Source organism: Rhea pennata, chromosome 3, assembly GCF_028389875.1.
Source record: "Rhea pennata isolate bPtePen1 chromosome 3, bPtePen1.pri, whole genome shotgun sequence".
NCBI classification, from domain to species: Eukaryota; Metazoa; Chordata; class Aves; order Rheiformes; family Rheidae; genus Rhea; species Rhea pennata.
This window is the reverse complement of record NC_084665.1, coordinates 46,941,375-46,966,919: the sequence shown is the minus strand read 5'-3', so window position 1 is coordinate 46,966,919 and position 25,545 is coordinate 46,941,375. Positions and strand designations below refer to the sequence as shown.

The window sequence follows — 25,545 nt, the reverse complement described above, 5'->3', positions numbered from 1 at the left end:
TATTTGTATTTCACCTCAAAAGTCATGCCTATATTAAGTATATTAACTTGATTACCTCCCTTTTTATACATTCAACCACTAACAATAGTAGGTCATTCAATATGTGATCTAATGACTAACTGTGGGAGAATAAAAAGAATCAAAACAAAAATAAAAGCCTAAATTCATTAAATCTCATATACATCCCTCCTACCTTATGTCTCTTCCTGGTTGCCCTAGATTGTCATTTTCAGGTTCAGAAATGTATCAGACAAGCGCATCAAGTTCTTCATCTTTGCAGGCCTAGTGAGCAGTAGGCGCAAGTATAATCAAAGAGAAGAGTCTTATGATGCTTACACCAGCAACATCTTGCCTACTAATGAAACACAACTTTGATATCCAATATGACTACTTAGTGCAGAAGGTAACACAGGGTGGCTGAAAATTTGCAGTCAAAGCAGTTCCCTGACCCCAATTAAACGTCTGTCTTCCTATTTGTAGTATACTAGAGATACATGAGAGAGAAAAGAGAAACTGAAATTACTACAGCTGAAATCCTGTGTGCACTCTGGTTTCAAGTGCATTACAGAGTTTTCAGCTGTGCGCTAGCCTAACTCCTACTCCACGCAAAAATTGGCGCTCGTTAAAAGATCAGGGCCAGTATTTGGTTTTGATTCCTAGGCTGAACAGACAAGTTCTTATGACTCTAGTTTTTTTTAAACAATAAAGATATATTTGCAAAGTTGACACAGGCAAAGACAAACATCGGTCCTCACCTCTGTAGTGAGCTTAAACGCCATGTTTAGGCTGATGAGTATTCAAACATAATACCCTTACAGCTCCCTTTATGCCTTTTACAGACAAAACTGCAACTCATCATGTGTTGTCTCAAGTATAGAACTCTAGGAGAAAGATGGACATCCAGGTAAGATGTTCTAGCCTTTGAAGGTGCTGTAGATTAAACCTAACATCTTATGTTACGACTAGGACTTCAAAGGCTACTGCCAGCAGAGCTGGCATCAGTTGCAAGAATGTACTCTGTAACAAATGAATTTCCAAGCTCTGAACCAATTTCACATTTGTGTTGTGTAACTTCCAAGCACAGTCTACTCAGTAGCCTAATTATGGGTGAGAAATTTCGAGATGTCACTCTCAAGATCTAGGAAAGCAAGCTCCTAACCATATAGAAAAATATACAGACACCTTGCTGGTTGCGGCTGTCTTCATTTTTTTTCGCAGTAGCAACTAGTCCCATAAGCCAAATTTGTTGTGCTTTCACTGTTCAATTACTATTGTACACAGAGCCAAACTCCCTGACCATCTGTGCTGCCTGGACTTTAAAATTCACATTCAGGGAGCAGCAAGGGTGAGCTGCTCCACGAGGGAAGACAAGCCAGGAGTGGATAGTGACAGTGCAGGCAGGGCAGTGACCTTGCTGACAACGGTGCAATCTCACGGTACCTGAACAAGAAAAATAGAGCAGGTCTGGTGATGGTAACCAGATTCAGAGAACAACCCAGTGACTCTCAGAGAAGTGGTGACAAGGCACATCCAAGGTCAAGCCAAGAAGTCAGCAAGGCATAGGCAGGATCAGCAAGGTACCAGGCTGGACACAAGCATATCTGCAAGATCAGGGAAGGACCAAGGGCAAGGACCTGGGCTTAAGTGAAGCCCTTGAGAGCAGCAGCCTCCCGTAAGACATCACAACTCTCTCACACAGCTATTTCTTACACACCAGTTGAATCCAAGGTCACCCAGCTGCAGAGTCAAACACCTGGGAGCTGGTGGCAGAGCCTGGTAACACTCTCAGTGTGAAGCCACCCACGTGGCTCTCAGGCATGTCTGTACCCAGAACACTACGACACACTGTGGCTTGTACACCCACCACAACCAAGCCCTGCCTCGAGTGGTCTCAGCAAGTCTGAATGACTAGATTCAGAAGTAACATTACCGGATCACTAAAATTTATCTAAAAGGGCACCCTCACCTGAGTCTCACACATTGTCATGGTACCCCTATATTCTCCAGTATGATATGCCTATGTGGCATATCCTCTTATTTACTAAGCTACCCATGCTCTTATACCACTAGAAGAGGCTTTCTCAGGAGGAGGGAGGCTCTCTGCAACACAATAAGATCTTCTATCAACCTTTCTATGGAAGGAGTATATACTAGTCTCCCTCCTTTCTTAACTGACAAAAAGGGAGTCAATGTTGAAATATGAGCAAGTAAACTTTTGATCTTATTCCTCAACATTTAACTTCTTCAGAATAATAGCATGTTTGCTTATCCTTACAGCTTTGCCCAGAAAACATGGTACAGAACAATTTGCAGAGCTTTAGCACTGCTGTTCCCTTCTGCTTGAGGGCAATGTTTATTAATGTAGCAAAGCAATTGAAACTGCAGTTCTCCATTTTATAAAACAGGCAAAATTCATACTTTTTGCTGCTTACAGTGTCACAGGCATCATAAGATTAACTCAGTGTTTTCTGTAGCCCTCAGATCCCCAAAACAATGGTGTCACAGATGAGCAAGGTAACGTAAGATATGAAGCATATAGATAAAGGAGGAGTCATCAAATGTCTTCCCATTCTCTTCTCTCACAATGATCAGGTCACTATTTCTGTTAGTCACAGTTGATTAAGTTATTGATGTTAAAGAAAGTTCTCTTAACTCCTTTCCTGAAGAACAGCTAACAAATCAACAGCAAAATTTCAGTGAACATCTGCTGAAAGGCAGCTACACATTGCACAGGCTAGAGGAGACAGTCAGTAGTAAAGACAAACAAGGAATAAGAATGCTTTTCTTGCATTTTTCCCCTTACCAAGGTAAGTTTCTTCACTTCAAATCCATGTGTGTCTTTTTTCTCCTTCCTGTACAGATTTAAAGTATCCCAGTAGCCCAAATACTAAGGAAATCCTATCAGATCAGTATCATTAAGGCCATTTTCTTGTATGTAATCTACTTCCATAAGTTATGTGGTACTTTAATTAACTTAAAGTCCATCAGGACAGTAAAGTAGCACCTCCATGTTTCAACTTCACGCTTCTGCATTGACCCTCTGATTCCTGGTGGTGGAAAAAAAACCACCCAAAACAAAAAACTTTGGCTTGGAAATCATAATAATAGCTGCTTCTGCTTATGGTCTAGCATAATTATTACTGATAATTCATAACACACCACAACTAGCACAGCAAAACTCCCACTCTAACTGTATTTAATTTTGGTTGTTCAAGCCAACAGAAATCTCTCCCCATATCAGAACCTACAGTGGGAATTACTAACAGACCTTGGCACACAATTACATTCTTTCTAAATGCACTATTATACATAATGAGATTCCTGAAACTAGAGAACTTTTCATAAAACTCAGGCCACATTTTTCCAAAAGAGCTTGAAGAAATAAGAGGCAGTACAATTACGATCAGTGACAAATCTGTAGAAAAAGGAAGCAGGAATGCCCCTATCATCAGAGAGTCCCTAGAATACAAGTCAGATTCTGTTACAGTTGTGTCTATTCAAATTTTTAATAGAATTAGAAATGCTACGCTGTTGCCAATTTATTTGTTTATCTGGACTATTGTTATAGGCAGGGTATGACAGAATATATTTACTGAGTTATAGGCAAAAAAATACATATGAGGGAATTATAGTATCATGTTATGTGTCTGACAATACTATTCACATTGAGACAACATGTATACTAAATAGGAAAAGTTCTACTGACAGTTGACTTAAAACAGTTACCTGCACAAGACCCCAAAACCAACATTAACTAAATGGACTAAATAACAAATGGACTAAATCCAACAATTTTTAAATTAGTAATCATTGTACCTTGAGGATTAATCTAAATTGTATAGTAGCTGTAGTATTCCTTTTGAAAACAGATTTCCAAATTAGATCTATACTTTCGAGACATAAAAATAACATGTATTTTCTTCATGCTAAACACTTTTAAAGACAGATTTATTTTTGAGTGTACATATGCACTATTCTAAAAATATACATCTCTCCAAAGCAGTGATTAAGATTGTGTGATAAGTAATAGACTAGTGAAAATTAACACAAGAGATACCTCACTGCCTTACCTGTACACTGCTCATTTACTTATATCCTTAAGACTATCTTATAAGTACAGAGCAACATTATTGCCCCACGAACATCTACAAATAATTCACCACTGATATCAATGGAGAAAAAAATTTACCCTCTGTGCTTCAAACAACTGCTATTAAAAAAAATGAATGCACTCAAAATGCCTGCTAGCTTCCCCTTGATTTACAACTTTCTCCAAAAACATACTGGTTAGAGACTCATGCTGAAGCCTTTAGTTTGAGGTTAAAGATTTAAGATCTGACATACGGAGGACAATTCTAGATGTTCAAATAGAGGACACTGCATTTGACCTAGCTTTGAATGGCCCCTAACTAATTAGACATTAAAGCTGTAGCAGTTTTGTACACACAAAAAAATTAATTCCAAACATTTCTTGAACGTTTTAGCTACACTTTTCTCATTTTCTGAGACTTATGATGGAGGAATTAGCAAGCCATAGGCCATAAGAAAAAAAGATTTTTAAATTCTGAAATGAATGTGAAAAACACTTTGCATTACAGAAAAGTATCCTTTTGTGTACAGGACGGAAGCACATACATTCTTTCATAGCACAGGAAGACCTTAAAGTTTATCAAAAGTGTTTTTTTTTTTTTTTTTTTTTTTTTTTTTTTTTTTTTTACTATCATTCAGTAATAGAACCAGATGAATTAATTAAATTCCTTCAGTCTTCTTTGACACATGATTACCCTTTACTTTTTGGTCCCTATTTCTATTATGTATTTCTACTACGACTGATTTTCCTAACTGCGTCAACAAGATTTCTGTAAAGGGCTCAAAACAAGATTTTAGATTATATAGTAACTGCTTCATAGAATTGTATATATTTATTTCTTAAGCAATAGGCTAGAAACAAAAAGGATACAAAATAAAATGTAACTGAAAATAAACAGTCAGGATAAATTTCTGATCAGAGTCTTCCCACCACTGCTTTTGAAATACTGATTACATTTTTATGATCTTCAGCATACTGTACTTCATAAAAATATATCTTGTTTTCTTATCCATTTTCATCCACTTTCAGTAATGAGTAGTCATCTGGGCCATCTAAAACACAAACAACTGTGAGCAGCCAAATATGATACATAAACATCAACACCAAAATAATTCTAGTAACAAAAAACCCTGTGAAAAGCTGAAGTACTCAAACTGCTCATGAAGCCAAAGAAAATGTAATGTGCTTGACAAGTACCAAGTATTTATGGTAAATTTTTTAGTCTAATTTCCAGAGTATTTTCAAAGGTGCGTCTTCAGATTTATAGGTATCTCTGAAAATCTGCTCTAATCACTGGACATTTCAGAGCCTATGTTTTTACTGTGGGCATAAGATTCCTGGCACCACACTTTTTCATGTCTTTGTATAGCTGAAGATGCAGCTGAAGAGGCAGCTACCAATGTTCTAAAAAATCTGGAGTATATAGTTCTTCTTATAGAAAGAAGAACATTGTAGGAAAAAAAAGATATAGATATACTTGATTTTTTTGTCTATTTTTCTGTTCGGATTTCTTTTCCGATTTCCTTGAATACATCAAGAGAATTCAGAGACAAAAATATGTGGATACCAAATTTAGACAAATTTAAGCTACATGTAAGGCACAGAATATCTTTTGTAGTAACAGAAATGTAATCCTCAGATACAAACATGATGAATTTTGCAATACCTGAAGTCTTGATATCATGACCAGGTACTCTTTTCTGGTGGAGTCTAACTTAATCAGAAGTTACGCCCTGATGCAAGGTGAGATATTGTGGTCTGTATTTTGCAGATGGTTAAACTACCATAATGATGCATACCAGGTTTCTTGATCTATGCATTAGTTTTGCAGATCAGCACTTGTGCTTTAGACCTTAAACAGGGAAAAATTCTATAAATCTTAATGCAAGCATAAATCCTTTAGCATCTGCTATTCTCTTTCGGTAAGGGTCATGAGATAGTTTTCATATAAGGATCTATATTTATTTTTATAAGCACTTGAAAATATCTATTTAATGCAATAAGAAACACAAGACTTATGTAGTTGTTTTATCAATAAAATCTAGTATGATTATCATGAGAACTATATGAACAAGATACTGATCAACATTATTCAGAACAAAAAGGAAAAATAATCCAAAACAGCTGACTTCCTAAGATAATAAACATTAAGGCCATGGTGCAGCTTCATTGATTTGGGTGAGAGTTCTAAAACCAAAGTGATTTCCAGGGCTAGAATACAAGATAACTCATAGAAGTATTCTTATTACTCTGACAAAAAGCTAAAATACCAAAACCAGAAAAAAAAATCTGTCACAATTCCAGATAAGTTATTTTCAGGTATTTCATAGAGTTGGGATGTAGCAGTATTAAATGATTTGTGAAAAGTACTTCTTTCCTGAATGCTAGATTGAGACTTTGGACAAGACAAAACTCTCAAATCTGTAGTCTCTGACTCAATGACTGTTAAGCAAGAATCTGGTCAAAAACATCCTTGTCACTCACTATATAGTAAAAAATTTGCTGATTCTTACTAAATATTGAAAATAAGAAAGTGAAAAACTTCTAAAAGCTATTTGGAATAGTTATTTTTTTCAATAATTAAAGATGCTTTTATGAAAATCCACAAACTTTATCAGACTTAAAAACTGCATCTTAACATTTTCCCCTTATTTTTGGATATCCACTCATTCTTCTCTTCACTTTTTTTTTTTAAATGAGTAGGAACAAGGATATCATGCTTTGATTTTTCTTCATCGCGTACTTCCCATATGAAGAAGAGGGTTTATTATATAATTTGATGTACCAAAAACATTCAAGTACAAAACTAAAGATAGGGTAATTCCAAAGCACATAAACAGAGAAAAACCCATCTGCTTTGTAAACATCCACTTGAGTCAATCCAATTCAAAGATTTCTAGAAAGCTAAGAAAAGCATGAAATGGCTTAAGACTACATAAATAGAAACAATTTTCAATTAGTCTGTTGAGATACAGACCAGTAACGAGATAAGCACAGCTCTAAGTGCGTCATCCATCTTCTAGGTGACCAAAGTGTTGTTACTTGATTTTTCTTCCCTAGATACAATTTATATACTACATAATTTAAAATGGGACTTTTACATAATTGTCTAATTTTCTGTCTGAATACAGCAATTAAGCAAAGTCCTCTGATTATTTTTAACTGAATGGATATGCAAACAAAAAACATTAAGAAAGATGTTATAACCTCTAAAACAAAAATTCTTACCCCCCCCAACAAGTATTGTCTTGAGGATGGGCTCTTTTTAGCACCACTTTACAAATACATGATCTTACGGTGCTGTTAAAAATTTTGTGTGTTCTGTTACTATGCATTTCTTTCGTGCTGCGTGTATTAATTCTGTCCCAAATTAATTTAAAATTAAAGAAACAAGACATGTATCACTGAAATTGAAACACAAAGTAAAATATATCCATATATATTAAAAGCCAATTCTAAAGATAATGCTCAAATTAGAGTTCTAGAGTTCTCATAATTATTATTCACTGCAGGAGTAACACATGATAAGACTCAGACGTAGCCTCAACGAGCAGAATTCATTCTCTCCTGAGCAGTGATGTGGTTCATCCCACTACATTCAACTGAGGTAGAAAAATTTGCTTAACTAGAAGGGCCAAAAACAATAGCAGTTTAAGGCTCCTGTAAGCAAGCACTGCACTTTACAGGATGTTTTGATGGCAAGTGATAGCTACATCAGTGATACAATGTTTTTATCTTTTCACCAGGTTTCAGTAACAGGAGGAGCAAGGTTTAACTCTTAAGATACCATCTGCTAACACAGTCCAGGATTCAGCATGGCTATTCCACATTACTCATGGTAGAAAAAAATTCTTGTTAATACACAAAACTACATGCAAAATGTATAATACTACAAACTGAAGACTACCTAATGATACGGTAAAAATACTTCAGACTTTCCAATATCAATGGGACAAAATAACTTTGTAGATAGATACTATGCCTCATCCGGTTCCCTTTAGTTTTAGTGATTTTGGTCTCATATCAAGCATAGTCCTAAAATGACAAGGGATTAACAGGTTAAATATGTGGCTCCATTACTCTGCAAGGTTCCTGAGAAGTGGATGCTATAGACAAAAAATTATCTACCCCATGAAGAACGGCTGTCAGAGCTGGGCCTGTTTAGCCTGGAGAAGAGAAGACTGAGGGGGGATCTTATCATGTACCTGAAGGGAGGGTGTCAAGGGGATGGGGACAAACTCTTTTCAGTTGTCCCATGTGACAGGACAAGAGGCAACAGGCACAAACTGAACCACAGGAAGTTCCGCCTGACCATGAGGGGGAATTTCTTCACTGTGAGAGTGACGAAGCACTTGCACAGGTTGCCCAGAGAGGCTGTGGAGTCTCCTTCCCTGGAGATATTAAAAGCCCACCTGGATGCAACCCTGTCTAATATGCCCTAGGTGACCCTGGTTGAGCAGGAGTTTGGACTAGATGTTCTCCAGAGGTCCCTTCCAACCTCAACCATTCTGTGATTCTATGAAAATGATGTCAACGGAAACTACCCCATCATTTCAGTTTGCTAGCTCTACAGATACACTCTTACCGAGCAGGAAGCTCGGATCTTCTTCTGCGGTCTGGACGTCCTGATCTATATTCTCTACCTGGAGGGGGCAGAATAGGAATTAAATATTTTCAATTAACATTAAAATGAAAACATGACCTTATTCATAATAATATACAAGAAAAAATCATTTATACAAAGTAGCACCCAAGCTGTAAAAAAGCTCTTATTTCAGTACTGAAATTCTACCAGGTCCCACCTACATTGCAGTTGTATCCAAAACCTATTAAATCAGAAGCATGCTCCAACACAGAGCATGCAACACTAGTGTAGTAGCCTTTCCTGAATACCTAGCAAGTGAAAACTTGCAAGAAACTCAGGTCCTTCGGTAAGGTTGTATTATGTTCTGCTATGTGGTTTAGGGTGTGCTACAGCTGCAGAAAATATACTCTTCTGATACAATTACACCCCATGAAGAAATGGGTTCTAGATAATCCTTTCTGTCTTGGACAGAATAGTTTCTCTTGAGTGAGAGATACATCTCCAACAATTTAGTTTCTTCTACATATTTCCTTGACACTCATCTTTCATTTTTTTCCCCTGAACAACTGGATTCAATTTTCCATAAATCTTTACTCCAAGACCTCTTTTAAAGAAAAACAAATCACTTTTGAGAAAGTAGTATTTTCTAAGATGAATTTTTCAAAAAAAACCCCAAAGCTGTCCATTTTCTTAATTCGCTCTGTTGTCTGATGGAGAGAAGGAAGAAAAACAAGGGAAAGGTGAACAGGCACAAAGAAAATAAAGACATTATTTTGGAGAGAACATAATTTTCTTAGATAGAATATAATTTTTAACACTCTTGACCCCAAATCCAACAGCTTTTACGTGAAAGTATAAAACTGTCAAACACTTTACTGCTTCCCCCATCTCACTGTTTAAGACCCTACTGGTAGATGACTGGTAGCTGAAGTACTTCTAGCTCTCTGATAGCTCTTATTCATTATGTCCGCACCCTTACCATCTCTCTATCTCCTTCCTTTATCTTCAGCTCACTTTGTGCTTTCAGACAGGTTTTCCAATGCCAGTTTAATAATTATTGCCCAAATTATTGAAATTTTTATATGAAGCTATAGAAGTAGGACAAGGAATAGGTTAGGTTAGAGTTAGATCTTTTTATTTTCATTTCAGCTATCTTTTGTACATTGATTTAGATATAGGTAGTTATTTATATGATAACAAAAATAGTCTCAAAGTTTATCAGTTATTCTTAGTGCTCTGTTTATTTTTTGCTATTTGTGGAATGAAGTAAGAATGTGATTCAAAACAATGTGTCTGTGGTGTTAACTGCTAATTAATGAAGTACTTTCTTCATTCATTTCTAGGTACTTTCTTGAGAGTAATGATACATGTCCTTTGGTTATTGTTCCATTTATTTGTAATGCATTTTATCTGATGATTTATATACAACATGCTACGCTTTTCACAGTCAAATCTATACCACAAGAAGATAAGGGATGGGATAGCTGGATATCAGTAATATTACTAGGAAGTTTTATGTCATAAGTTATTATGGAACACAATTTTTGTTCTTTTGTTTTTTTGTTCTTTTTTCTCTCTCTTTGGTGAGACATACATAGCTGAGACAGCAGCTACAAATGAAGCAAACTAAACAGTTGTCTTAATATTAGCAAACTTATAAAAAGAAACTTCATAAAAATGAGTCATCTTGGCAGATCAGTTTAAAGGGAGCTCTAAAACATTGTAGGACTCTTTTGTAAGGGTACACATACTTTTCTAGTACATCGATTTTATTTTACTTGTAACAGAAGCAATTTAATTGAACTTATGGGATCATGTTCGAAGAGTCTCCTGAGAGTGGTATAATAGGGCTTCATACTGCCTGTGTAGAAAAAGCTAAGCTCTATTTTAATAATGCTACTGAATCCTGTTTACAACTTGTTTCAATACAGTTACTGCAGAACATACTTTGTGAAATACATCTTGTCACAAGATCCCTGGAGGTGATCAGACAGCCTACGAAAGTGATCCCTGAAGAGCAGGCTACTTGAGATAATCACATGAACAATGATCAGTTTTGGTTCTGCACCCAGTCAGCATTAACACTCTATGTTTTAGCTTTAGCTACACAGGTGGTCGAACAATCTTACCTGTGAATCAAATGTCAGCTATCTCATTCTCAAGCACACAACAGAAGCTAAAACACATTCAAAATTATACTGCATATATTTATTAACATTCTTCCCCAATTATATCATCAATCTTCTTTCAAAACCTAACCTGGAAACATAAAAGAAATTTGAGCTCTGCAGACTTACGAAAATAATGTGTAAATTTATTTAACACAAATAAATCTGTGTTAAATGCTTTTTTTTTGTCAGCTCAAGTGTTATCCACAGTGACGTTTCACTGAAATGCCTATTCCGTTCAAGAAGTGAGGCTGCTGAATGACTTAACCCTTACTTCTATCAAGACAGAAGAGAACTTCTACTCTTATTACTTAGGCAAGGATCTGGAAGATGAGACTGATGTAGAAAGCCACTTAAAATACGTTTAACTTTATTCACATGCTTAAGTGTTTTGTTGAAGTACGAGTTAACATTTGCAGCTAAAGCTTTCAGACAGATATTTCTGTGTAGCTGTGACAATTCATTTTAGAACTACTACAATTTAAAAAAAAAACATTCAGCTGAGATCAAAGTTTCTGGTAATAGTAGCACACAACTGTATCTGATACAAACAAGTTTTGCTACTGACTGCTATTGCCATAGGATAACCTCATACGTCTCATACGTACAAATGCAAACTGCATAAAAAACAGTGTTGTTATAGTGTTGATGGAGACAATTCCAAATATACACATGCACATATTCTTCTCCTTTTTTTTTTTTTTTTTTTTACCTTGCAGTTGAGGGCCTCTCCATGGGAACTCCCTCATCTGATTATGATACGGAGGAATAAAAGAAGTTCTGTGTGTTTGCTGGAATCTGGGATTGAGTTCTCTTTGTCGTGCTCCTGAAAAACAGTATTTACCGACTCTGACTGCATATAAGAGTAAATGAAGAAAAAGAGAGAACATTCTTCCTCGGGACACAAAATTTCTTAGATTTATGCCAAAATACTTACGTGAAATTATGACTTTTCCAAACTACAGTTAGCCTAATAAGTATAGTTCTTGTACTCATTTCCACCCATGCTCATCACAATTACAAGTGTATTTAGAAACCAGAATGAAATTTTACCAGATTTAACACAGATTTGGAGACAGCAGTCATTTAAAAGAAACAGAAATCTTTGTCCAGATTGGAGCCACAAATTATAATGAAAAAGGTTAAGTATGACTCTAAAGCAACAGCAGATGCTAAGAAGGTTTGGTACCATAAATCACCATCAGATACTTCAAGTTCAGAATGTTCATCACCCGTACGGCCTAGTACCGCATCAGAAGTATTGCTGCCACATAATGCACAGCACTGAATCAGGAGAAAATCATTCTGTCTGTTGTAATTTGCTCAAGGAATTTTGAATGGGTACTTTTTATCCTTGAAGAGTTAATACCAGATCAAGTATTAAGCAGGTAATAAACATAAAGTCAGTGTGAACACTCTATCACATGACATTCAGCTAATTCAACCATAATGTAATCATCTGCCCATGCCTAAACCAGATCAAATTTGTAACGTTAGGTGATCCTGTTGTACATAGATCTGTAATTAATGAATGCAGAACCAGAGGTCTGCTAATGGTAGAGGATGAAACTATAGAACAACAATATAAATAAAAAGGCCTACAGACAGGCCATCTAATAGTCTTTCCTTTAAAAGTTATCAAAAACCCTCTCTACTCTTACATAAAAACAAACAACACTCAAGTTTAAAAAGGCAGCTTCTTACAGTTCTCTGCAAATATGAGCAAAAGCTGAGGGCATAATTAAACTTTTGCTTAATAAAGAAAGACTAGCAGACTACCCCTCCATGCTTTATAAATATTTCAATAATAAACAGGCAGGAAGCAGAAACAACCTTTTAAATAGTAATGATAGCATTTTAAAACCTGTCCTTGTAATTAAAATGATGCCAATTCACAGCCTTTGAACTGAGATTCGGTGTGAATGACTGAAGCTGCAAGAGCCTCCATATTCAGGCTGATCTGTAAACAATGCTGAAAATCTTTTCCATGTTTCTTCCCTCAAAATCAGGCAGAACACGTGGGAAAACTAGTTATCTTTAGTATACCAATTGATATAGTTGGAAAAAATAAGAAAGGTCTTGGGCAAGAAGCCCTTCCCCAAGTTACCCAAAAGCTTGCCTATATTTTCAGCTATATCAAACAGTCCTATAAAGAATATTCTCTCTTCAGTGCCTCACTCAGGCCTTAAACTATCATGGCTAAAATAGCTCCCCTGAGGGAAAGGAAGAAAAAAAACCTCTGAGTCATCTATATGTCTGAGTCTGCTATAAAAATAAATTCAGTCACTAAATAAATAACAGCAATGTTCCTGTCAGTGGACAATACTTCATTTATTACAAACATCTCAGTAGCTATGTAGCTAGATGAAAAAAACATTTTATCCAAACTTCGGTAATCAAATTCACAAAAATTCCTAAAAAATAGGAAATATTTTCTTAGATCTCTCCTTCGGTTTCTTGGAGAAAGATCTTATTATTTACTCAGCTTGACAAGCTGCCTGGGGAAATGCTGCTGCAGTTGAAGGATAATTGAACTCATCAATACACTGGCTTTACAGAGGAAAATTAACATGATGCCAACCTGTGATAATTCCATTCCCTCTCTGTCTGCTCTGGATTGTTCTGTTCTTCGCCATGCAAGCCTTGCAAATCAATGACTTCAGATTCTGGAAGGGTGTATACAATGACTCCTGCAGACAATAAAATTAGAATCAATGACTGTTTTGCCTTTCTCTCTTCAGGTGTAGCACAAATCAATCACATTTACAACAATTAAATGAATTTTCTTAGCCCAGACTCATATATGCTTAAAAATGCCAGATCTTCTGGTTTCCATTTTTTCAGAAAACAATGTTAAAACATTTCATATCAAAAGAGTATTCTTGAAGAGGTGAATAGGGGTGCAGAGGGAATGTATTTTGTGTCTCCCTCTCAGGAAAGTTTGCTTTTCTGCTCTGTTCACATCCCATAAATCACTTGCTTCCCTATTGTATCACCTTGGATTTGCAGATATACCTAACTAGACTTTTGTCAGTAATACCTCAGGCAAAGGTGATTACAGCCTCCAGACAAGAAGTGATGAACTGATGGAAAAAACAACAGTGAAAATCAAAGTATCTTAATCTCATATATCACAAATGAACCTTAACACACAGTGGTAATACATCAGCCATAATTCCAGATATTTGTTGAATGATAAAGCATAACCTAATTTAAAAATAGATAGAAGAATTAAATAAAAATGTTCCTCATGTGATCAGAAGTTCTACTGTCAAAAATGACAAGCTGAAGCCATTTAAAAACCCCACTATTAAGAGAGGTAATACATCCTCAACTTAGATGGATTTCAAGGAGCTTTGAAGATCTTGAAACTTTTTATTTATTGATTTGTATTGAGCATTTGCGCAGTAGTTCGTATTAAAAAGAATTAGCAAAAAGGGATTTTTTGAGCAATGCCATAACACGCGATTTTCATAAAGCTGAACTGACTATTACCAGGATGATAATACCTTTTTATAATCAAGATTTGGCAGAGAGGGTGAGAAGATTACATTGTAAGGTAAAAGACCAATAGGTGGCAAGATTGCAGTAAATAGAGAGGTTTCTTCAATAAAGGTTGAGTTTGAATCCCTGAAACGTTCATTATACTTTCTAGTACAATTTTTGAGTTAATGAACTTCCATCGAGATCAAACTTTATGTACAACACATGGATGATTTCTTCTTTTCACATAAACTAAGTACAGTCTGTGACAAACTCCCACAAACACTAATGGGAAAATCCTTTCATTATATTCTTGAGAGAATAAATTCAGAATGTGTTTATGAAGACTGGATGAAAAGCATGATCAAAAAAGGACAAAACATATCACCTATGCTTAGCCCATTAGGTAATTTGTTTTTAATTTAAAAAATGGATCATGAACATACTCCATTAGTGAGAAGCACAATAAAAGACTAATTAAGTGATAATATCATTGCCTCACTGCCTCGTGAGACTATTATATCCAATTTTCTGTTTGGATAAACAAACTAATGTGATTACTCTTATGGAAAACAGAGAACTAGCGTAATACGAGCTTAATATACTAAAAGAAAAAAAGGCGAGATGCCTCTATTTTTGATTCTTATCAAAGGCCTTCCATTTTTTATCTTTAGAAACTGCTAGGGCTACACAGAGCTGAGTCACACAAAAACTTGGTGACAAATACATCAACAGCATGTAATTCATATATTTTATTCTTTTAGAACAAAGATCTGTGTGAAACAAACCTTAAAATGTTCAAAAATTGTTGGAATACATGCAAATACCTAACCAGAACTATATCTCTACTGTACTTTTCATATAGCTATTTACTGTATCTATCCCAGAATCAGTATTGTTTTGATTATGAGAATGGTTTCTCTTGAACTCATTGAAACGATCCTATGCATATAGAGAAGGGACCATAGGAGACAGCAGGATACAGCAAAAGGAGTACCTTTTTCCTACTGCTTTTCAATAGCAAAACATCCCATGCAGAATAATCTTTTTCTGAATACAATACTGTAGCTATCAACAGATTAGATTTATGATGCTCAAGGGTAGATTGTTAACAAACAAGTGCTGAAAGATCTTGGCTTCCAGTGCTACATTTAAGCTCTGCCAGGAACTAAGTACTGACTGAATTTATTAAAGTTGAACTTATAAGAGCAGGAACAACAAATTGCATATGCCTGTTGCTTTGCCAGGGTCCCCAGCTAAACTGGCATCTCTTGGCAATTTTCCCAAGAACAGATTCTTGCCTTTCAAACTGATAAGCTGGAAAGCTGTTTTATTAGTCTGAGAGCTATCTCTGCCATATATGTACCATAAAACTGTAACTAAAAAAGAAAAAATATTCAAACTACTCTAAAAATTCACAAGACTAGACTGAATATTTTTTCTACAGCAGAACAGTTTGTCTTGGGTTTGTTTAGACTGGAATATCAGGCTTTTTAAAACCCTAACTTAGATATGTTAGCTGACCAAGTAAATCTTCAGTTGTGTTCTAGGGATCTAAGCATCTTCCTTCATCTCCCTTCTAAGACATGTTAAAATATAACTTTAACTTGACCACATCAGGATTTTCAATTGTTAGCTAAAAAATGCTAGCTAGCATTTAAGAATACCTCTCAGTCAATATCAATTTTATTCAGACTTAGATACATATTTTAAAGGTTATTCATTAACCTGAATTCTACCCAAATGGAAAAGAAGTAGCAGTTTCATGCAGACTTCTATAGTTTTCTGTATTTCTATTTATGCTTTACAATGTCCATTATTATGCATGAAAAACTAGATGAACCAATGGTCCAATCCAAAATCTAATGAAATCAACATCAATGATCAGTGAGAACCTGAGGATCTGGGTAGAAGCTACGGTCCTAATCACGTGGATTGATTCAATATGGAAAGGATTATTCTCTTCTTCTGTCTGGCAACACATACATTCCACCCACCCACATGCATTCCCCTCATCACTCTGATTCAGGGTGGAATCTAACTGGACACAAAATCAGAAAAGGAAATTAATTACAGGAAGACTGATATTAAATGCATGAGATCAAAATCATTCTAAAACAGAAACATTCTTCTCTGTAATGACTTTATTTGAATTTGAGGTGATACGTGTAACAAGTTAAAACATTTCTAAGGTAAAATTTTCAGTAACTAAGTGGTGCAGGATTTCAGTTCCACCTTCAAGAGGTGTATGAATCTAAGGACTCACATGCTTTCCACACAAATGAGTCTAGCACTTCCCAAGCTCCTGTCCACATGTTCTGTGCTGGTGGGGCAGAAGCCAGGTCTAGTCTGGGGGCTTCAGAGGTACATTAGTCCAGTCTTTGCACCCTGTCTCTGAGCCTGGACATGATGCTACCCTAACACAGCTGCCTGGCGTCCAGGCCAGACCTGGCTCATGTCTAGCAAGACTCTGCTGATATCTGCCTGCCTTTGCCTGTGCAGGCGTGCTTTAAGTCATATTGTTTTAAGATAGGATGCAAACTGTATAAATCACCAACTTCCGAAAACTTTGAGATAAGTAAGTATTTAAGGACAGGGGAAAGTTCTCAGTGAGATTCTAAAATATACCTAGATATACACTTTACTCTGATTTCTAGTTTCTCTTGGAATTCACCTCTCTCAAACTTTAGATTCCTTAATACTTTTAAAAATGTCACTCTTAAGCACTTCAAAATTTTGATCAATGTTTGTTTAAAGAAATTCTTAAGATTTTGCCTAAAATCTTGTGGCAAAGTATTTCATTAATATCTTAATATTAGAAATCTGTTACAGTCACTTTCATGTTTTGAAATGGACCACCAGTTTGGTACTTCCTTGTATTATTATTTTCTGAGTAGTGGAAACCAAAATAAAAGTAAAAATTTTACTTCCTTCATAGTCTCAAGACTCCTACTTTCTTGTGTTTCTTTGTCAGGAAAGATGAAGTAGGATAAGAAGGTGAGGAAAAACAGGAAGAAAGGACCAAGGTAAATACTAATCTTAAAATGAAACAAAGTCTGTAATGGACAGGTACATTTTTCCAAGAATACAAAAATATTTAAGGAGATGTGATTACTCACGTTGCCTTCCAAAAGCTCTTCCAAAGAGCACCCTCGGTGTGACTGCTGATATTTTTCTTGAAAAAGTTTCCCATCAAACACTTTCCATGGCATCAAATCATCCATTCTGAATGGAAAGCCACAGGCACTATTGGCCATAAGCAAAGTTGTAAGGCCACGAATAAAGACAGCGCCAAGATGCACAGCCCTGGAGTCCACTTGCGCAAGCTGTCAACACACAAAAAAAGAAATATACATCACAAATTAAGGAATGTAAGTGACCTTACCATGTCACAGAATCATGCAAATAGCAGAACAAATGCTAAACAGACCCAAAACAGTGAGAATGATGGTCATAGGGCATCTTGTATAATGTTCTCCATTCCATAGCACTAAAGGGCTTTGTAGAATTCAGTGATGGATTCTGTATCAAATTCTATTCATTAAAGTAAAGGAGGTAGAAGTTTATTTTAACAAATATAGCTTCACATTCAAATTTTTAAGACAGATACACTCAAAATGAAAACTCAAAAAAAAAAATGTATTCACTATAGTATTTCTCAGATGTTAGCAGTTCACCTCAAGGAATTCTGTTAGTGGAAGGTAAAACATTAACTGTGAGTATAAAGTGTGAGTATATATACATATATGTATATAAAGTTATCCATTGACCTTCCACAGTTTCATCAACCGGGAAATGCTACAGCACTTAAAAGACAAATTAAATTATAACAGAATAAATTTCATTGTGCCCAAGCTTCAGAAATACTTTAAACACTCTAAAATTTCCTCTGACTGCAACCTAAAGGCCAAATTATTTCTCTTCAACACGGATTTCTTCAGAAGAAATACTGAAATAGTATGACAACATCCAGAAAAAACAAAATGAGAAACTCAACAAGACAATTAAAACTCGCAGCCAAAATAAACTTGATGGGTGATTTTAAAATCATGCTGTGGCAGAAGATAGCCAACTATAAAAGCCTTGAATCCAATAAGGGAAAAACCCTGCAAGTAAGTGTAAACAGTACAAAGCTCCTCATGGGGGAATGCCTCTTCCACAGCCTGTATTGCTGCAGTCTGTCAGGACCAGGAGAACTCCTAATGGCACTAAATTTGCTGTATAGTTTTGCTTACAGTGTAAGTTATACTAGGAATGGAACAGCATCCAAAATAGTCCACAACAGAAAGGGCAAAAAAAGTGGCTCAAATCTGCTTTAGGCCTGTCTCCTGGAGAGCTGTGAACTATTTATGTGAAACGCAATAGAAAAGGTTGGCCTATTATTAGTAACAATAACAACATCTTACATTCTGAAAGGATCCCCTACAAAACCTTACAGGTATGCACACACAGCATCACTGCTCTATTTAAAGAATGACAGGCAAAAGCATACAACATGAAATGTTATACTAATGGATCAGAACTTCTTTCTTCCCTAAGGTCCACATAACAAAACTAAAAAAACTTTACTAGCAACATGGAGCTAGGAAACTTCCTGTGAAAGATACAAACAGAGTAAACCACATGGAAGAGAATATAGCTACCCTATGGTAGGGTATAGAATCCTATGGTCAAGGACTTTAGTTTTATTTTTTATTATACAGTGAGCTGCAGACCGTTGTATAATCCGATTATGTGAAACTGGTTCCTGTGATAGAGCTCCAAAACCACAGACAAGGGACAACAGGGTTCTATTAAACTGACTTGAAGGAATTAGGTATACATTTACTGTTTTTGTCTGCAGTGCAGAGGCAAAAAAAAGACCTAGAGATGCCATTGCTGGCAGAAGATACCAGGGAGAGTAGCCCAGAGCCCTGATGGAAGAACTTCTCTAGTGATTCCTGGAGAGGCACTGAGCTGACCACCAGGGCACTGAACCAAAATGACACTCAGTCAATGAAACTCTCCCAACACAGACAACTGAGACAACCATAGATATCCAAATAAAGATACAACTCCAGCTAATTTGAGTGATTACTTGAAAAATGGAAGTCCCATCCTTCACTGTCTGTGACACTTCATACTTGAGAAAGGGGAAAGCTTCTTGCCTCTCCACCATTTAAAATAACAGTATTTGCAGTATGGGATCAGGCTGTGAGTTTTAGGAAGTTACTGCTTCCTTTTGATGCAACTTAGCATTTTCCCAGCTGTGATTAGTAACTACATGCACATTCAAAAATCTATCGCTCTGGCAAGTCAAGCAGGTTTTGGCAAACTGCCACTGAATGACGCTGAAAGGTACTTAACCAAGGAATGCAGTTTATGTGAATCACTATTATTTGTACTAAGGAGAATATAAGAATGCACACAACCAGTTATAATGTTGCAGCCAAGAAATAATAGACTCTTACACCGTATTAACTAGATTGCTTCTGATCACCTGATCAAATCTCATGACCGGATAACAAAACTTGCTCATGTCATAACAAGCTTTAAAATGGAATCTGCTTGCTTTGTCATCTCAGAGTAAAGCTTTACAAGAGCAAGTAAAAACAGTAAGAATTGACAAGAATATTCAGAACTCCCACTTTTGTAAACTAATTCAACTAGGGATTTTTTTTTTTTTCAGAATTTATGCACTCCGGGTCTCCTTTTCAATCAACAACAAATTGAACTTTAAGTAACTTCAATAAAATACTTTCTTGCACTCTGACAAGTACTAAATCAAGCTAAAATTTTGCTCATAAGCTATAAGCAAAACAAATACTGAACTAAAATTAGCAGAAAAGCCCAAGAGTGGTAGTCACATACTAACCAGCTGAAGCAAGCTTGCCAAAATTTGTATCGAAATGACTTGTACTACCAATATTCTCTTACAGATCAGTCCATAACAAGACTGAAATTCCCTGAAGTACAAATTAGTATTTTCTCTCACTGAATTATCAGTTTGTACTGATATTGTACTGACGCAGTTATTTTAAGTTGCTGAAAACAAAACAGTAAACCCTGTTATGTGCAGCAAGCATTCTACCATCTTCTAATTTAACTAATCTGTTTGGTATGACTACTGATTCATATCTTTCTGTCATGTACTGATAAAAATATAGTTACCCCTTTTTGTTTGTTTGTTTGTTTTGTTTAATACCACCGGCACCAGTGATGTAAAACAGCTGTTAAAATAGATTACCAATACTAGATGTGGATGCTGGATGCCATTTGGGCTGTAAATCTTTAGAGTTCTATTCTGAAAACTCTGTGCCTATACCCAACATTGTGATTAATTCAATTTATTTCAATGATGTTACTTGAATTACTGCAAAACAAATGCATATATATTTGCAGAACAAGGTTGTAAATAATTCTGGTTTTAATGGTGATGAACAAAATAGGAAAACACACAAGATAACCTTGAGGTCACAATTTGAACGTTGTTCAAGCTGGAGATCAGTGTAGTACCTTCACTATTGATGCTAATTTCTACTGGCAACTACGTGAGATGAAGACTGAGTTACCAGCACAACTCAAGTGCTACTCTTTCAACTGTGGCTGAGACATACTAGTTTAAAAGGTAAAAGGATGTTTTACAGCTAGAAGGCTTCATTTTTCAGGAATATCAATCCAGAACTTTTGTTGAGCACTAAAGTAATGGGGTGGAAGGCATGTTTTTTTTTTTTTTTTTTTTTTTTTAAATGAGAATCAATAAAAGAGTGAGACAAGAGCTACTAACAGTGATTTCCTTATTTTAATAAGACAGGAAATACATTCACTAAAGAATAGTTTCTATTTTCCATGTCCGGCAATGATAAACAAGGAAAATGAAGGACTGAGTCTGTAACAATGAGCCAGTGCACACAGCAAACCACAGACTTGCTTTGCCATGGGAATGCTCACAACTGCTTGGTATCTGCAACACAAAGACGTCATGATGAGGATAAGTGGAAAATTCCAAAAGAAAAGCAGGCTTGCCTTCCAGGGCATTACACCCGAGAGATTACTCCTTGTTGGAAATTGTATCTGCTCTTTTTACTATTTTTATAAATTTGGGACCCAATGAATCATGTGAGATACACTTCTGTGATCCTGCTGCTGCTACTCCTATCACTAGCTGATGACATTTGTGTGAGAGCGCCAGGGAGTGCGTGAGAACTGTTTCTCCTGCACCAGCTGCTGGTACTGTGCTCCTGCTGCTGCTCCTACCAACAGCAGCTTCCCACCCTCTCAGAGTTTTGGGAAAAAGATTACTTTTCCTATTTGACAACATTAACTGAAGACTGAGAAGAGAACTCAAATTCACAGTCCAGTTCACCATTGCAAGGGAAGTTGCTGGTATGGTGCTTAGAAGGCCTGAGTTGAACTGGGTGACCATACACGAGACAGCACAGTTACAATATCCACACTGCTAACGTGGAACATTTTGTGAGAACAATTTGAGAAATAACTTTGCTAGAAGAGCCATCATCATAGGTTATCTCATATTACGTCTTTTTCTGTTCTACAAACACAGAGCTTTAGCTTGTAGACTACAAGTTCAGGTTGATCTTTGTGTTCATGTTCACTGATCTCAGAAAGAGGCTCTGCAAGACAGAAAGTGCCCCCAGGGAGCAGTTTGCAAATCTGAACCCACAGACTGTTCATCTTGCTGAAGAGCTCTTACTTACAGGAAAAAAATACATGCATCTTGAATATGAAATGCAAATCTCTAGTTCCAATTATGTCTAATAAAATACTTAAAAAAAAATCAGAATGAAAACACACTTTTATATTTTAAAGAAATATTTTTTAGTTCTCTGACTTCTCTTTATAGATTCACAACTTATTTTGTGATAGAAATGCACCCTCTATCCTATGCTCTTGGAAAGCAGTGCAAGTTATTTACTCTGTGGAGTTTTGATTGTTCAAATTCTGTTAAAATGCTTTACCATACTTAAAGTGTGCAGGCAAGCAGCTCACATTCTGCACTTCTACAAACCAAGAAGTACAGGTATGATGATAATTTTATATTCCTTTACCTAGACTGCTTTATACCTCATCTATATCTTGATGTACTAAACATTTAATTTAAGAACTTGTTCTTCTAGTAGGATTTATAATTATATTCTGGGAACATACTATAACAGCCATTAATATATTTTTTTACATTGCAACTTAGGCTAGAAATTGTTCTTGTACATCCATTTTTTCCTAGTCTGTTACCTTCTTCCTGTGGCTGAGTTGAATATAGAACATATGAGTATGGTTAACATTTTATAAAATACAAATTTAAAAATAAATAGCTTAAAAATGATAACAGGTTTTTTTCAAAAGTTTCTATTTCTTTCTATTATACAAAGGAAAACACAACGGTCAAGGGCAGGTTAGCACTTGCTAAATCCTGGTTAAGATTAATCAATTGAAGAACAATAATTAAAACCAATGAAATTTGATCTAAACAGTAAACTGCTGGAATTCAAATGATGGTAACCAAAATCTGAGTATTTTCCTAGTTAAACCGGTTCTTTTCAGACAGTATATTATTAGTATACTACTTCACATAACACCTCCCTCAAACCCACCTCTATCTTAAATGATCGAATATTTAACTATGGGCAATATATGCTTGAGCAATAAACGCAGTGGGTAGATCCTATCTTAGGAAACTGTCAATAAAGCAACAAATTTTAGCTTTGCCCTTAATGAAGATTGCTGGGACAGGTAAGGCATACTGTGTTTCAAATACAGACTGTTGAACTGTCAACTAACGAAAACTTCACTAAAGTTGAAGTCTCTACAGTTTACAGTGGAAAGAATCACAAAACAGGTTTTCTCAACCAAAAGACAGAGTCCCTTCCTGAATTCTAGATCTCCCTGCTTTCAGCCATTAGTATAAATTCCCAATGTAAGCTGTCAAAAGCTGCTATAAACCATGTGCACTAGAACTATATACTTTGTTCTCGCGTGAAGACAAGCTAAAATGATGCAGATATGTGTCTACACTAGAGATTTACACCACTGCAATCACTACAATGGATGACCATGTTTAGCCACTTCATCTCAAATAACTACTGCAAACTATAAATCACCCTGCCAATGAAAATAAAAGCTGCTCTAGAGAACTTACAATCTAAATATCTGTGAAAATTTGTCATCAGTGAACCTATTAGGAAAAAACAACAATTCAATACACACATGCTGAATTTTGTTAAAACTCCTAAGCAGAGGCACTCTTTCAGAAGTGAACTGACCTCAGGCTGCTAAGAGTACTTTTCATAACATCAAACTAATCCCAGAGTAGCCACACCAGTTCTTTAAGTTCACTTCATAATTGATCTACCTAAGCTGTCCTGACTGTCTCCCTAAATAAATGCAAGTTGTTTACATAATGGCTTGAGTTTGTCGGGATTTTTTGAGCTAAGGCTTCCTACATTTATCATCAAACGGAAGCACATAAGGACTGGAGACTCACATGCGTTTTAAACAACTAGTGATGCAAAACTAGTCCTTTACAACACCAGCTCCTCACTTGTTGAAAGCTAGTATTATGTATGGAATTATGCTATTCAACATCTTTTCCAACCCAGAGTATTTGAAACACCAATGGCTGTTTGGAATCCTGTCTGGTCGATGGCTGCATCAGGGGAATGGAAATTGTGGCAGCAACAGGAGCAAGTTTAAAAAATATTATCCTACAAAGATAGGCTGGTAAAACAGTAACTTTAGTCAGCATCAATCAGCTTTATGCAATAGCTTGCTGGATGTGCAGCACTTCAGCTGCTTCCTTGACCTGTCAGAGTGAGGGAGGAGAGAAAAGCCAGTATTTTGAAAACATGATTAAGGTTTATTCTGATAGAAGACTACAGCTTAAGTTAAGCTCTTCCTGCTTAAACAAGGTGAGTGTAAAGGAAATGAGGACTGAAAAAAGGAGGAGATCCTGTAAGGCCATCTGCAGCAACAGAAACTAGAAAAACCAGTTCTTAAACGTTTCTAATACTTTATAGTAAATATTTAACAATAAACAGCTCAACAGTTTGGTGTTTATATCTTGAGGAAGGTTTATTTACTGCATTTTATCAGAGTTTGATGTAAAATGATACTTCTGTGGAACAACACTGTTGTTTACATTAAACCATAAACTGCAATAAAGTGAACCTAAACAAAGCTTCAAACATCGCTTTCTCCTTTAAGCATCCTATAAAATAATAACAAAAAGTAGTACTGCTAATTAATCCACAAGGTAAACATTTTTCAGCTAAAAAAATTGCTTTTGGTTTCTTGTTTCATTCTCAAAAATATCTATCTTTATCAGAGCTCTTAATTATATCTAAACCAAAACTTAGCATGTATAGGATTTCTGTGATGATGAGTATCAGCAGATACAGAGTTCAGTTCTCAAAACTCAGGTGTCTGTGTACAGTTATGCAAGGGACAGCACAGTAGCACTTGCAGAAAAGATCAAACTATCATTATTTTTCTTATTTTAACTGTAATTGTACAATTGTTCAACTCTGATATAAAATGATTACTGGACTAATGACTATCCACAATACATTTGCATAAATCTGGAGTTGTATTAATCAGGCTAACCATCTGATTAACTGCGACCTACCCAATCCATATATTTCCTACAAAAGTGAATCAATACATTAAGTTTTTTATTTTTATTATCTTTATATGCACACTTGTGTTTTTTGGTGACACACTTACCTTTGAACCTTCTCACTCTTCTCTCATATGGATAATGTTGAATTTACTTGGTAGCAAAATATAATAGTTACTCATTTGGGACTATGAAAGCTCTCCTTTCTTTTTCCTATTTTCCATACATTAGTTAAAAGTAATGGAATTACTGAAGGGTATACAAGGCTTTCTAAGTCTCACTATATACTTCAATATTCTACTATATACTGACTAGGTCCTTAAACAAAACCATTAAAATCAGAGATTTCATTTGCCTTTATCTGCATGTTGACCAGAACTGAAATCCTTATCCACATCTTACCCTAGCCCTTTTCCCTGTGTTTAATCAGAGACCTGGTCTTCAGAAGGTTTTAGGAGTTAAAATTCTGTCACCAGTACAGTTGCTCAGCAGTGTCCTGGCCTATTTTTGCCAATGCAGCATGTTCATTTGTAGCAGAAGACTATACTGACAAATGATAACTGCTCAGGCATACAACTGTTCAGGGTGCTACTGTCTGGTGTCCCAT

General features: G+C 35.9%; 1 protein-coding gene across 5 annotated transcripts in view; it reads right to left on the bottom strand.

Annotated features, from left to right (window-relative positions):
- Positions 1-25,545, bottom strand: part of FAM120B (family with sequence similarity 120 member B) — an 85,435-nt gene that overhangs the window by 17,249 nt on the left and 42,641 nt on the right. For 4 of the 5 annotated variants that reach the window (XM_062572222.1, XM_062572224.1, XM_062572221.1 and 1 more), the window contains exons 7-10: positions 17,446-17,652; positions 13,425-13,533; positions 11,556-11,669; positions 8,676-8,733 (exon numbers count right to left, since the gene is read on the bottom strand). In XM_062572222.1, the coding sequence (XP_062428206.1) occupies positions 8,676-8,733; positions 11,556-11,669; positions 13,425-13,533; positions 17,446-17,652 (488 nt within the window). Of the gene's footprint in view, positions 1-4,900; positions 5,143-8,675; positions 8,734-11,555; positions 11,670-13,424; positions 13,534-17,445; positions 17,653-25,545 lie in introns of those variants that run through there. The other variant, XM_062572225.1, reaches the window with a different exon arrangement.